The sequence below is a fragment of the Schistocerca serialis genome, chromosome 2 (genome assembly GCF_023864345.2).
Source record: "Schistocerca serialis cubense isolate TAMUIC-IGC-003099 chromosome 2, iqSchSeri2.2, whole genome shotgun sequence".
Lineage (NCBI taxonomy): Eukaryota > Metazoa > Arthropoda > Insecta > Orthoptera > Acrididae > Schistocerca > Schistocerca serialis.
The window spans coordinates 869,242,700-869,256,836 of NC_064639.1; the positions used below are offsets into that span (position 1 = coordinate 869,242,700).

The window sequence follows — 14,137 nt, forward strand, 5'->3', positions numbered from 1 at the left end:
AGGTCGCCCGATAAAATCATCCGACAGCTTCGTCACGGAATGTCCCATCTCCGTCAGTTTTTGGCGGGATCAAGTTCGTTAAGGTTGGTTAGGTTAGAATGTGTTCGGTTAAGGAGGTTAGAATCTATTTTTACCTCCATGGGTGGGATGGATGCCACGACACTTCTGTATCTGGAGACAAGTGCTCCCAGAGAGACCCTGAACGCAAGTGTACGAGCTCTCTCTGTCTCGAAAAGAAAGTGACGAGTACTGTAGACTCTTTCCTTAGTTACTGGAATAACTAGACAAGTTTTACGAATGTATAAGATGAAGAGAGAAACGTCCTTTTACATGGACAAGATGATTCGTTGGGATACTGAACATCGAGATTATAAACACCTTTCACAATTTGAGATAAATTCAGTAAAATAAACATACGTCAGTTAACCTTCAATGTCGTCATTCAGGGTGCACGCGAAATACAGACGTAAATATTAGAATAAGATACTCTGAAAACATTAAATACTGAAAAACGGAAAGACATACACCTCATTTGCAAGCCACCTTATACAACGGAATCATCACCCTACTGGCATAAACTGCGTGTAAGCACAACCGAAAAAATGTCCACTACAGTGATGTCAAGCGTACGACACGCCACCATTCTCGCTTGAACAAATTATTTTTTGAGATTTTTATTTACGCCTAAAATTTCCTACAAAGATTTTGCCTACTTTTGGTTTGCAATAGAGCTGCGATTTCAGTCCATGGGATACGAGACATATCCCGATTATGATACTTTTTATCCGCAGTATTCCACAAACTCCTTCTCTCTTGGACTAAATGTGTCAGTTTCTCACAGTCCATATTTCATGTATGAGAACGTCGGCCGATTCAACCGAAGAAAACAGTTTGAATTTCGGCGGGTGTCATCTGGAGTCTATACGTTCGGAAAAAGCGATCGGCTGCATTGTGACCGCGCTCGTAGTGGGATATCGACTTGAAAAGATCAGTCGTCTTCTGCCGATGCCAGTCGTCGGAGGAATCAACCGAATCCAGTCCCGCTGTGACCACAGCCTAACGGCAACCACGTCAACTCGGCAACTTACAACTGGTGTCATGGTCAACTTTTAGTTAAAATCTACCGCAAATTTCAATCTTCATTCCAGATACAGTCTTGCGGAATCGGATGAATCTTTTTGGAATACCCTGTAGAACAATGCCGTTCTCCCTGTCATAATATCTGTACTGCGTTTCACAATCTCCAGGCCTGAGTAACGCTTTTGAAACCACTGTGCAACGAAACCGCATCACTATCAAGGAAGGTACTGTTGTTTAGCAGACTCAGAGTCACTCATTACATTGCTACATTAGTGAAGGAGTTTTGATACGGGCCGCCAGCCTCGTTTGGACACGCAAGACGGGTATAAAAGATCACAACCCTGGGTCTACTGGTTACTGCCCTGTAGCAGCCGAAATGTTCTCAGATTAATTCCGACGACTAATCACTTGGCTGGGAACATTTAACGCTAACAATCACCGTATATCTTTCAACTGGCTCCTCAAAATATCCTCAGCAGTCTCGGAAAAGAACAAAAAGTCTTGGCATAAAGACTTAACTGGCATGAAAGTTACGCACAAAAAAAGCACTCCAGTTTTCGCTGAAGCATTACAATTTATCTCCGCTTTAAAAAATCTCGCCAAATCCTTCCCTTCGACCCACATCTGTTCCAGCTAACTATTAGCTCCCTGACCGGACGAAAACTGGCACTACACAGCAACCCCAGCTGGGACTACGTCACTGTACAGTCCACCGCGAAACTCACAACTGCCGTTCCGCTATTAGTAAACCGAAACACTTGTCGCCGGCTGCTAGAAAGTCGGAACTATCGATGCTCCTCGACAATCAAGTCCTGTTGGAAAAGCCCCCTACCCTCCTCGATGATTCGCGACTGACACTGTGACTTCTCGAGTTCGGGGAACTCTCGAAAATGTCGAACATTTGAGTCTGTTCAACCGATTAGCGTTTGCATCCTACATCTATACGTCGCAAGCTACATTCCGATGTGTGGCATATGTACTACTGTTACTGCTATCTGATCCCCCATCCCTGTTCTATTCGCGAATGGTGCATAGGAAGAATGACCTCCGGTAACTTTCTGTAAGTGCTGTAATTTCTCTGATTTTCTATCTGAGCTCATTTCGCGAGACTTTTGTGGAAGAAAATAATAGGCTACAGATTGACTCTCTTGTTTCTCACACAGGGACATTATAATTTGCTTAGTCCTTCCTGCTTCTAACGACAACCGTCTACTCGGTGCTGACGCCTAGAAGAACCGTTCGAGACGTAATTTTTACACATAACTAGCTGGAAAGTTCCCATAAATACTCGTCTGAATAGATTTTAATACTGGTTGGCTCGAGAGCTAGCCCAGAAACTCCAGCAAAGCTTTCCCCTTGTTGATGAAGTGTTCACAATGAAGATACAGTGATTCCTTATAATTGAAACTGCAGACTTTATATCAGTCCTTGAACCCAAGACCTTTCATTTTATTTGATAAGAGTTCATTGATAGCTTTGCAGCGTGCCACAGTATGCTCGGTTTTAGGAAAAATTCACTTAATCATCTTAAAGTTGTCCATCCGCCATGAACACCAATGGATGCTTTGTCTCGGCTCAGTGATTACGGCGGTCAACCCCTCCCCAATATACACACATGCCACTTAAGGCAGGTAAACTACTCTCCCGATCGTACAGTCGCTCCTCCGACAGCCCGTCCCTACCAATTTGTAAAAGTTAGTCACTCGCCCCAAAGCCTCTAAATAATCCCCATGTTTCACGCTTGCTGACAGCTAATGCGATTTGTGTGCGTGTTTGCAGGAAGACATGGTGTGCCTGTCATGCACGGCCACCGGTGAGAGGGTGTGTCTGGCTGCCGAGGGCTTCGGCAACCGGCACTGTTACCTGGAGACCATCGCAGACAAGGTGAGTACAATACCTCTACTCTCCTGCGTCAGGGCCGGCGATTACTTGCCAGTCCCCTAATAAGCTCACATAATGTACAGAAGGAAATTTACTCATACATAATCACCGTCACGAGAGTGGGAACGGCGCACTGGAAAGGGAATATTCGTCTAACATTCTCCTGACACTCACAGCAATCCCTTCCAAATACGCTAGTATTTTGCATCGCATAACCTTTGGATCAAATACGAAATCAAAGTCAACTTAATCTAGAAGACTTTTTGACAAGAAAAATGCAACCAAAACATTTTAATAGGCTATTTGGTACTTACTTCTCATGTCATAGTTATTTTCGATTATGTGGATAAGCAAAATAAACAGAACTTTAGACCATAAATACCACAGCTCAGGCCCAGTGAATTCCATTACAATGTGCGAAAGCCTCAAGATATCTTATGATGACAGTCAAATGCCGCTGATGATCACAAACAGTTGTATGTTGACAGTAATATAATGGTTATCGTTGCTGCAGATTGTTGCACGCAGAGCATCACGATGAAATACCAGAGGTCGAACAGCATCGCAAATAAACAAGTTAAACACACCCAGAATTTGGGATTGTAGCCCGAGAAGCTAATCGTCGACTGAAATATTACAATAGCTGTAAAATTCCACGCAACAGGAGCGTAAATGAATTTTCAAACATATACCAATGTCCAGTGCTACATATTTCATTCCAACGATAAACAAGTTCTTAAATAGAACCATTCCCAATAACTGACCGCCTATTTTTGTTTATGGTGTCACGGAGGAAGTGTCTTACATGAGAATAGCACTATTAGTCACTATAGGCTACATTCAGCTGCAGCATAACATCCCCGTAATTTTGAAGCACAAAGTAACACCAATATTTGGTAGAAAATATCATGTGATGACGTTTCATCTACCAGTATTTTATGATCCAGCCGTTTATTAATGAACAGCACCGCTAATACACGTGTTAAGCAATTCTTTGAGACGAACATTTACATATTTATACCGACGGTTCCAAAGCTGCAATATTATACCCTACAGTTGCATATCAAAGAATGTTCATCTGCATCCACACTCTGCAAATCACTGTGAAGTGCGTGGCTGTGCATACTTCCCACTTCATCATGTAGTAGCTTCACGTTCCATCATTCGCATATACAGCGCGGGAAGAATGCGTAACAACGCCTCTGCGCACACTGTAATGGGGCCAATCTCGTTCTCTCCAGGGAGGAAGATTTACATGGGGAGCTGTAGCGTATGCCTAGTTTCCACACTTAATACTAGTTCGTGAAATTTGGAAGCAGGCTTTCTCAAGATAAGTTACGTCCGTTTTCGAGAGTCTTCCTGTTCTATTTCTTCAGCATCTCTGTGATATTCTTCCATGGGTCGAACAAACCTGTGACCAGACGTGCTGTCCAGTTCTCTACACGTTCAGTAACCACTGTTAGCCCTATTTGGTACGTATTCTACGCACTTGAGTAAAATTATAGGGTGGGAAGCACGAATGTTTTGGTAAGAAATTTCCTTTGTAGACTGATTTCATTTTTCAAGTCTCCTACCAACGAACCACTTGATTTACCTAAGACTAAGTCTATGGATCATTCTACGTCGCATTCTCACAGTGTGTGGCAGCCAGATATTGTACTGGTAGGATACAGCGTGTTTGAGTTTCGTGGAAACTAGCGTGTGTACAGCAGAAAGTTCAACACCAACCGAGGCAGTCACTCATGGCACAACTCAGAGTGACAAAATTGTAGTTTTGACTTATTCGAAAAGTACAGAATTTACAACATCAAAAATGGAGTCTGCTAATGAACGACTATACGACATTCTGAGCTAATCAAGAAAGCAAAAGTAAGCTACAATACCATTAACATAGTGAAGATCAAGGATGACGTAGGCGTACAGTGCAATTGTTGACAAACTGACACCGAGGACGTGTATCTTAGATCCATTCAGCTGTCTTATAAGACTTTATGCGCAATGAAAGTGTTACTTCCATCAATGAAGGTTTTATCGATGATTTATTTTGCGAACAATAAAGGAGCAGATTTTATGCTACTATACAGCTATCAACAGCTACAAGTAACTGATTCAACCATTTTTTATATCTAGGGGTACGAGCACATCCACAATTAGAATGCGATTACTCATCAACCAAATGCAGCGCACTTGCGCAACAACAGAATCGCACATTGTCCTAACCGATCGAGGAATACCAACCTGTAACTGCAGATCTGGTCCATTTACGTATCGGAAGCTCCAACGGTTCAGAACAGAGGAAGGAACTGAATGGAGCAATAATACAAAGCAGCTACCGACCAGAGTTTCTGATATTTTAAGACAGTTAGAAGTAGACATGTATTGAACAGTAAGGAAGAATCAACCTGAAACGTAAATTTATGTCTAGAAACGAATATTATGTACTGCCAAAACTATTTAAGGGGCTCCGGAACGCCCTATACTTGCAATGTTAAAATAACGCTTATAAATTACATCTTTCCTCACAAAGTATTTGAGGTAGGAAGTTGAACTTTTTACAGATTATTTATTGGAATATGGGCTACAACTTAACACAGGGATTTTACAAAATTTTAGTTCAGTTATTAAATATGATTTTTTTTCAATTGTAATGAAAATTCACAACATTTTTTTGCAATTTTTTATTTATATATTCAAAAATATACAGTTTTTTGGAAAAAGGCTGTGTTAAATTATGCAGAAGGTACTGTGTAACATTTACTGAAAGTTTGAAACAAATATGTTTGGAAGATCCTTAGAAAACATATAATTAGTATGAGAAAATAAAAGTTTTGGGAATCGAGCGACAAAGATTGGATTAACTTTTTAGTGCATTCCAGGTCCATAGGATGGATTATCTTCATCCTCTGCAAACTCCTCCTCCAGCTTCCTCTTGTTCCTCCTCCTGTTTACTCTTGCTTGTATTTCTAGACTCTTTACAGCCCTGTCTGCAGCCCGAAGGCGTTCCTTGTCTAAAGCAAGCATCGCTCGTTGTTGTGTTCGTAGATTTTCCTACCATTTTCTTCAGTTGCAGTTACTGCAACACTGTTCCAAAAGTTGGTCATGTATGAACACTTATCACATTTCAGTTGTATTTCACTAGCAAGTCCTACGTGCTTTATTATGGAGAGTTCCAGACCAACTTCACTACAATGAATACATCTTACACAGTTTGAAAAAATTCCTTTGGGAACCGACATATCAAATATTTCATTCACATCCGATTCGCCCATAAAACATTCATAGTTTTCACTCATTGAACCAAGCTTCTTCTGTGAAGTATTTTCTTTCCCACTTTGACTGCTATGGGCAGGTGTACTTGAGAGGTTAGGTTCACTCACTTGGTTATCATCTTTATTGTTTACAGTAATAACACATACCTTTGGCTTTCCAACATTTCTCCTTTTCTTAAAAGCCTTCAGAGGATTTCTAATAACTTTACTTTTACTCATTATTATACTTCAACAAAACAGAGGCTCAAGAAACAGAATTAATTACGAATATTTTCGAGATAACGACATAGTAAATAAACATGAAACAATCGACAATCACACCAGCGATATATATTGAACCATCACAGGTTAGCCACAACACATACATTATCTCACATCACTAAAATGTACCTGATGAACACGGACGTTAATAATAACACCATTTGACAGCAGTTTAACAGCGCCACAGTGGGTCACGCCCATGTAGAACACATTTCAAAAAAAATTTAAAAATAGTTGTAGTCTTTGGAATTGAATAAATTATATATCTATTAAAAGGTAATAGTCTGCAGATTCAGAAAACCCAAAAAAGTAAAAATTGAACTTTTCATGATTTTGAGCCTTTCCGGAGCCCCTTAAAACGGCTTAATTGAAGAATATAAAGGCCAAATAACAATTATTGTAATAATAACATAGTTAACAGACTGGTTTGCAGAATTCCACGAACGAGGCTCAAGAAAATCTTTGAAGTATTCCGACGCCCGTTTCATCGCTGAGATGCATTCTGCGCACCAATATCTTGTTAACACTTAACAAAATTGTAGTACCTGGTTACTGAGAAGTCTTATGGCGGTAGTGCAAACAGAAATGGAGAACACTGCAAGCAACGCAGCTTTTCCGCGTGTCGCAATTGCCACACAGCGCTTGACTTCGTGGTGAGTTATTAAAAAGCCGAAACCTGCAGACAGATTAAAAGTGTGTGTGTGCCGGCTAAACCCGCACCGCCCGGCTCACAGCTACGCCAAACTCCACTACCAGGGTTCCCCGCATACGCCGCTGGGCCTGCGCTCCCCGGGAAAAGACTGGCGCCCAGAGCTACTTAGCGGAGTTGTTTTCTGACTACAACTTCCACTCTGCGCTGGGGAGGGCGCTATAATGAAATTTTCTGACCGTCCAGGAGCGCCGTCGACGAATAGTTCGGCAAACATGAATAAAAGTTAACACTGTATACACGGAAAACTTTATGATAAGTCCGTCCACTGTTTTTACAACAGCGAATTTTATTCGCCAGTATAGCTTAACCCTCTGGCCTTCAGTTGGCCAACTGAGGACCGACGTTGTTATGACAATGGACAGAAACATGCATCTGTGAGCTTTGCTGTATACCAATGCATATCTTTGCCACGAAGTTGGTACATAACGAGTTTTTATAAAGTTACAAGATATAAGCATGGTTACAGTATGTGCACATCTAATAGAACACTCTGGCCTCCAGATTTTTCCGTTGCCGTTCGGTCTTTTCTTATCTTTCGCAATCCAGCGAAGAGCTTATGTGGCCCATCTATCGTGTATTCGTCATCGGAAAACCTCAAAGTATTAGTTTCTTCTCACTGAACTTTAATTCCCTTTCCAAATTTCTCTGCTTTCCTTTACAGCCATTAGAGACTGAATAACGTGGGGGAGGACAGACCACAACCCTGGCTCATTCCCTTTCAACCACTCCTCCCTTTCCTGTGCTTGGCTTCTTCTAACTGCATTCCCTTCTCAGCGCAAGCTGTATATAATCTTTAGAGCCCTGTATTTCATCCCCGATAACTTCACTATTTTAATATGATATTCCACTCAATACCAAGAAAACCTTTTACTAAATCTGTAAATGTGCGTGTGGCTCTCTTTAGTGTCTCTTCTAAGACAAAACATGAAGTCGGCATTGCTTCAAATGTTCCTATACTTCTCCAGAACTCAAATAGATCTTCCCCTTTGTCTATTTCTACCAGTCATTCCATTCCTCGATAGATAGTATTTACTGACCGCGACGGAAATAAGCTCCCGAGCCGGCTACACACCTGCAGTTACAACTGTACACACTAACCAGCAAGACGCCTAATGTGCGCACGCGCGCGCGCACACACACACACACACACACACACACACACACACACACACACACACACACGCACACACTAGCTAACGATTCAGCTACCTGTCGCTTTATCAGTTCATCGTGGCTTCAGCAGACGAGGCTGTAGCTACACTCCTGGAAATAGAAAAAAGAACACATTGACACCGGTGTGTCAGACCCACCATACTTGCTCCGGACACTGCGAGAGGGCTGTACAAGCAATGATCACACGCACGGCACAGCGGACACACCAGGAACCGCGGTGTTGGCCGTCGAATGGCGCTAGCTGCGCAGCATTTGTGCACCGTCGCCGTCAGTGTCAGCCAGTTTGCCGTGGCATACGGAGCTCCATCGCAGTCTTTAACACTGGTAGCATGCCGCGACAGCGTGGACGTGAACCGTATGTGCAGTTGACGGACTTTGAGCGAGGGCGTATAGTGGGCATGCGGGAGGCCGGGTGGACGTACCGCCGAATTGCTCAACACGTGGGGCGTGAGGTCTCCACAGTACATCGATGTTGTCGCCAGTGGTCGGCGGAAGGTGCACGTGCCCGTCGACCTGGGACCGGACCGCAGCGACGCACGGATGCACGCCAAGACCGTAGGATCCTACGCAGTGCCGTAGGGGACCGCACCGCCACTTCCCAGCAAATTAGGGACACTGTTGCTCCTGGGGTATCGGCGAGGACCATTCGCAACCGTCTCCATGAAGCTGGGCTACGGTCCCGCACACCGTTAGGCCGTCTTCCGCTCACGCCCCAACATCGTGCAGCCCGCCTCCAGTGGTGTCGCGACAGGCGTGAATGGAGGGACGAATGGAGACGTGTCGTCTTCAGCGATGAGAGTCGCTTCTGCCTTGGTGCCAATGATGGTCGTATGCGTGTTTGGCGCCGTGCAGGTGAGCGCCACAATCAGGACTGCATACGACCGAGGCACGCAGGGCCAACACCCAGCATCATGGTGTGGGGAGCGATCTCCTACACTGGCCGTACACCACTGGTGATCGTCGAGGGGACACTGAATAGTGCACGGTACATCCAAACCGTCATCGAACCCATCGTTCTACCATTCCTAGACCGGCAAGGGAACTTGCTGTTCCAACAGGACAATGCACGTCCGCATGTATCCCGTGCCACCCAACGTGCTCTAGAAGGTGTAAGTCAACTACCCTGGCCAGCAAGATCTCCGGATCTGTCCCCCATTGAGCATGTTTGGGACTGGATGAAGCGTCGTCTCACGCGGTCTGCACGTCCAGCACGAACGCTGGTCCAACTGAGGCGCCAGGTGGAAATGGCATGGCAAGCCGTTCCACAGGACTACATCCAGCATCTCTACGATCGTCTCCATGGGAGAATAGCAGCCTGCATTGCTGCGAAAGGTGGATATACACTGTACTAGTGCCGACATTGTGCATGCTCTGTTGCCTGTGTCTATGTGCCTGTGGTTCTGTCAGTGTGATCATGTGATGTATCTGACCCCAGGAATGTGTCATTAAAGTTTCCCCTTCCTGGGACAATGAATTCACGGTGTTCTTATTTCAATTTCCAGGAGTGTATATCCGGTTTACTGTTGAAGAAAAGACATGCGTATTTACACCCCAAGTAAGTCCAACATACTGTTTTATTTCTACATGTAGTATCCTCGTAATAACTTTCGATATATAAAAATAGAATGTCTTGGTCATTCAAAAGGCTCAACAGCTGGAAGTACCACACCTTTGCTCCATAATTCAAGCTACCCTCTTCCTGATTTCAAAGACACCTTCACTTTTTTTCAGTGTATTTCAATAATTAATTCTTAAATATGATGATTTTCAAAACTCCATTTTAGTGAACCCAGACTCAAATCATGTCATGTCGAAGGTCATGAATGGGAGGCCGTGTGAATGGGACAGTAGGGCTAGGGATCAACACTGGTGCAGAAAGAACTGGCCTGTGAGGGAGTTTTTAAAACCTCTTGAGAAGAACATCCTACGCAAAAACCTTGTAGATCCACAAAATATACTCCTGCCACCTCTACATATGAAGTTATGCCTAATGAAACAGTTTATAAAGGCTTTGCCTAAAGATGGACCATGTTTTAAGTATCACTGCCAAAAGTTTCCATACTTTTCATATGCTAAACTAAAAGAAGTCGTCTTTGTCGGACCTGACATTAGAAAATTGATGTTTGATGTTAACTTCGAATCCACAGTGAACTTAAATGAGAAAGAATCATGGGTATCATTCAAGCAAGTCGTTACAAAGTTCTTAGGATATGAAAATAAACCAGAATATGTTTCTATTATAGCTACAATGTTAAAGAAATATAAAACTTTAGGATGTTTAATGACCCTGAAAGTTCACTTTTTGAACAGTCTCCTTGATTACTTCCCGGACGATATGGGAGATGTTAGTGAGGAGCAAGGAGAGCGTTTCCCCCAGGACATTAAAGTTATGGAAAAACGCTACCAAGGCCGCTGGATCACCAACATGATGGGGGACTACTGTTGGCCACTTCACCAAGAAGTTTAGCAGGTGATTCATAGTAAAAAAAGCTACAAAATAAGCTTCAAAGAAAAAAGAGGAAGAAAATACAAACGAATTCCAGCTGACAAGTGAAACCTGTATTAGCATATACCATTGTTTTAAGTAGCTTACTGTAAGTACAATCGTGCTAATGTTGTAACAAAGCATTTCAGTAATTTCCCCATTTACCGTATAGCATAGGAATTTTATACTATATAATAACAAGCATATTGCTCGAAAACTAGGGGTGATACAAAAAAACAAGGGCTAAATTTGGATTCAGCTCATGAAAACCTATAAAGATCAGCTATCAAAGTAATAAAAGTTTCTCAAAAATTTTGTTTGTTGGCCTGTGTAACTGGAAGTATAAGTGTTTGTACAAGTCCCTTTTTCAGGTCAAAGGAGACGGCCTTTTTATATTTTTGTAGGGCATGGAGAGATCCTGATACCTTTGTGCACATTCCAGTTATGTGTTCAGTACAATTTATATTTTCGTCTGTTTTTTCTCCTAGACTATCTGCTGAGGGAGAAATGTTGATATTTGTCCCATTTAAGACTGAAGATGGTACGGATTCCCCATATATCGGTTTAAAGGGCCTAGAACGACCAACCAGTACCGCTTGTGTTTTGGATGGCATGAGCTCTAATTCTATATTCTGTGCCCATTTTAGTAATGCACACAGATCGGTCTGAGATTCTCGACAGCCATTTTAAGGTTTATTCGTTTTACACTTAGATACAACTAGAGGTCATCACTACATTAATATTTGTTTCATAGATCATGAATACATTTCCTAAGATGTGGAACGTATCAGTTTAAAATAAGGTTTTTTTACATGACATAAGTAGTTTTTTTATAATTAATACTTCATATCTAAAAATTCATCTATTGAGTAGAAGGAATTGCCATTCAGAAATTTTTTTAATTTGCTTTTACATGCTGGTTGGCTATCTGTCAGGTTTTAATGCTATTTCGTACATCACCAAAGACTTTTGTAGCAGCATAATTCAATTCAATCCTTTCTATGCCAAAGTCAGATTTAACCCAGAATAGTGCATATCATACTTTCATCTAGTTTTGTAGCTATACTATTATTTTTGAATGGGAGTGGGTTATTAATAACAAGTTTCATAATTGAATACATGTATTGCGAAAGTATTGCGAATTATCCTGATTTCCTTAAATAAATGTCTGGAAGATGATCTTGGGTCGGCTCCAGCTATTAATATGATTAAACACTTTTGTGCAACGAATATTTTTTCTCTTCATGATGAATTAGCCCAAAATATGGTGTCATATGAAAGCAGTGAATGAAAATAGGCATAGTAGGCTAATTTACTGATATATCAACAATATTTTCAATAACCCTAGTAGCAAAAGAAGCTGAACTCAAACATTTCAGCAGATCATTAATGTGTTTCTTCCAACTCAATTTGTCATCAATGCACACGCTCAGAAATTTGTAATATTCTGCCTTAGTAACAGACTTCTGTTCAAAGTCTATATTTATCAATGGTGTTATGCATTTTACTGTACAGAATTGTATGTACTGTGTTTTCTCAAAATTTAATGAGAGTTTATTTGCAAATAACCAGTTAATAATTTGCTGAAAGACATTGTTTACAATTTCCTCAGCTAATTCCTGTCTGTTGGGTGTGATTACTATACTTGTATCATGAGCAATATAGAGTGGCACATCATTAATATATACTGAGAAGAATAAGGGACCTAACACTGAACCCTGTGGGATACCATTCTTGGGGTGTGTCAAAAGTCCTTGGACACCTTCATAAGTTGGAAGATTAAAGGGAAAATTGAAATGTGATGATGGGAACATAGGTTTGATGTGGGGCCGCAACTTTAGGAGTGAATGTCATTCATGGCCGCCATCTTGAAATCCGCCATTTTGGATTCAAGTCATTTTCTGAAATGGGAGGGTTATGTATGACACATCAAATAACCCTCTTTTGAGCTCTGGAATTTAGTGGTGTAATTTCTTTTTGTCTATCTTGTACAGTTTAGAGGTTATTAATGTTCAAAGCTGGGAAATTACCTTCATACCGACTGCTACAACACATGTTCTACATGTTGTCCATACCGTGCAATGCACAACTGTAGTCGCCGTAACCACATTAATAATTTCTAAACTGTACAAGATAGACAAAAACAAATTACACCACTCTATTCCAGAGCCCAAGCGAGTGTTATGAGATGTGACATACACCCCCTTACCATTTAAAAAATGACTTGAATCCAAAATGGCGGATTTAAAGTTGGCGGACATGAATGAAATTCACTCCAAAAGTTGCGACACCACGTCAAACCTATGTTCCCATCATCGCATTTCAATTTTCCTTTTAATCTTCCAACTTATGAAGGTGTCCAAGGACTTTTGACTCGCCCTACATCCCCAGTTAGAGGACTCTGCTGATTTTTGCAGACTATATGTACTGTTAACTTCAACATACTGCATTCTTCCAGTTAAATATGAATTAAACCATTTGTGCACTGTCCCACTCATACCACAGTACTTAAGCTTATCTAGAAGTAGTTCATGCTTCACACAGTCATAAGCCATTGAGAGGTCACAAAAAATCCCAAGGGGCAAAGTTCGTTTACTCAGAGCATTTAATATCTGATCAGTGAAGGCATAAACAGCATTTTATGGTGAAAAGCCTTTCTGAAAACCAAACTGACCCTTTGTCAGTACTTCATTCTTACAAATATGTGAAGCTACTCTTGAATACATTACTTTTACCAGAATTGTGGGTAAAGCTATCAGAAGTGAGACTGGGTGGCAGATGTTAGCATCTCACCTACCTCCCTTTTATACAGTGGTTTAATAATAGCATACTTCAGTCCGTCCAGAAAAATGCTCTGTTTCAGTGAGCTGCTATATAGATGGTTGAAAATCCTACTCATCTGTCAAGAACAAGTTTTTAGTACACTGTTAGAAATGCCATCAGTTCCATGGGAGATTTTGAATGAAATTATTATTGCTATTATTGTTATTATTATTTTCCTAATTTCAATAGGAGAGGTGTGTTGAATTCCAATTTTATCAAGTTGCATAGACCTTACCTATTCCATATACAGCCTTGCATTTTCTAATGAACAGCTGGACCTATTTTCTCTATAACGCTTAGAAAACGATTATTTAAAATATTTTGTACTTCTGACTTTTTGTTAACAAACTTTTCATTGAGTGTGATAGAAATACAGTCTTCCATTGTTCTCAGTTGCCGTGTTTTCCTTTCAACAATATTCCAAATTGTTTTAATTTTTTTTATTAGAGGTGT

At 41.3% G+C, this 14,137-nt stretch overlaps 1 protein-coding gene across 1 annotated transcript in view; it reads left to right on the forward strand.

Annotated features, from left to right (window-relative positions):
* LOC126458188 (ryanodine receptor) overlaps window positions 1-14,137 on the forward strand; it is a 740,760-nt gene that overhangs the window by 164,958 nt on the left and 561,665 nt on the right. Inside the window, exon 2 of the mRNA XM_050095064.1 lies at window positions 2,860-2,964. Coding sequence (XP_049951021.1) covers window positions 2,860-2,964 — 105 coding nt within the window. The remainder of the gene's footprint in view (window positions 1-2,859; window positions 2,965-14,137) is intronic.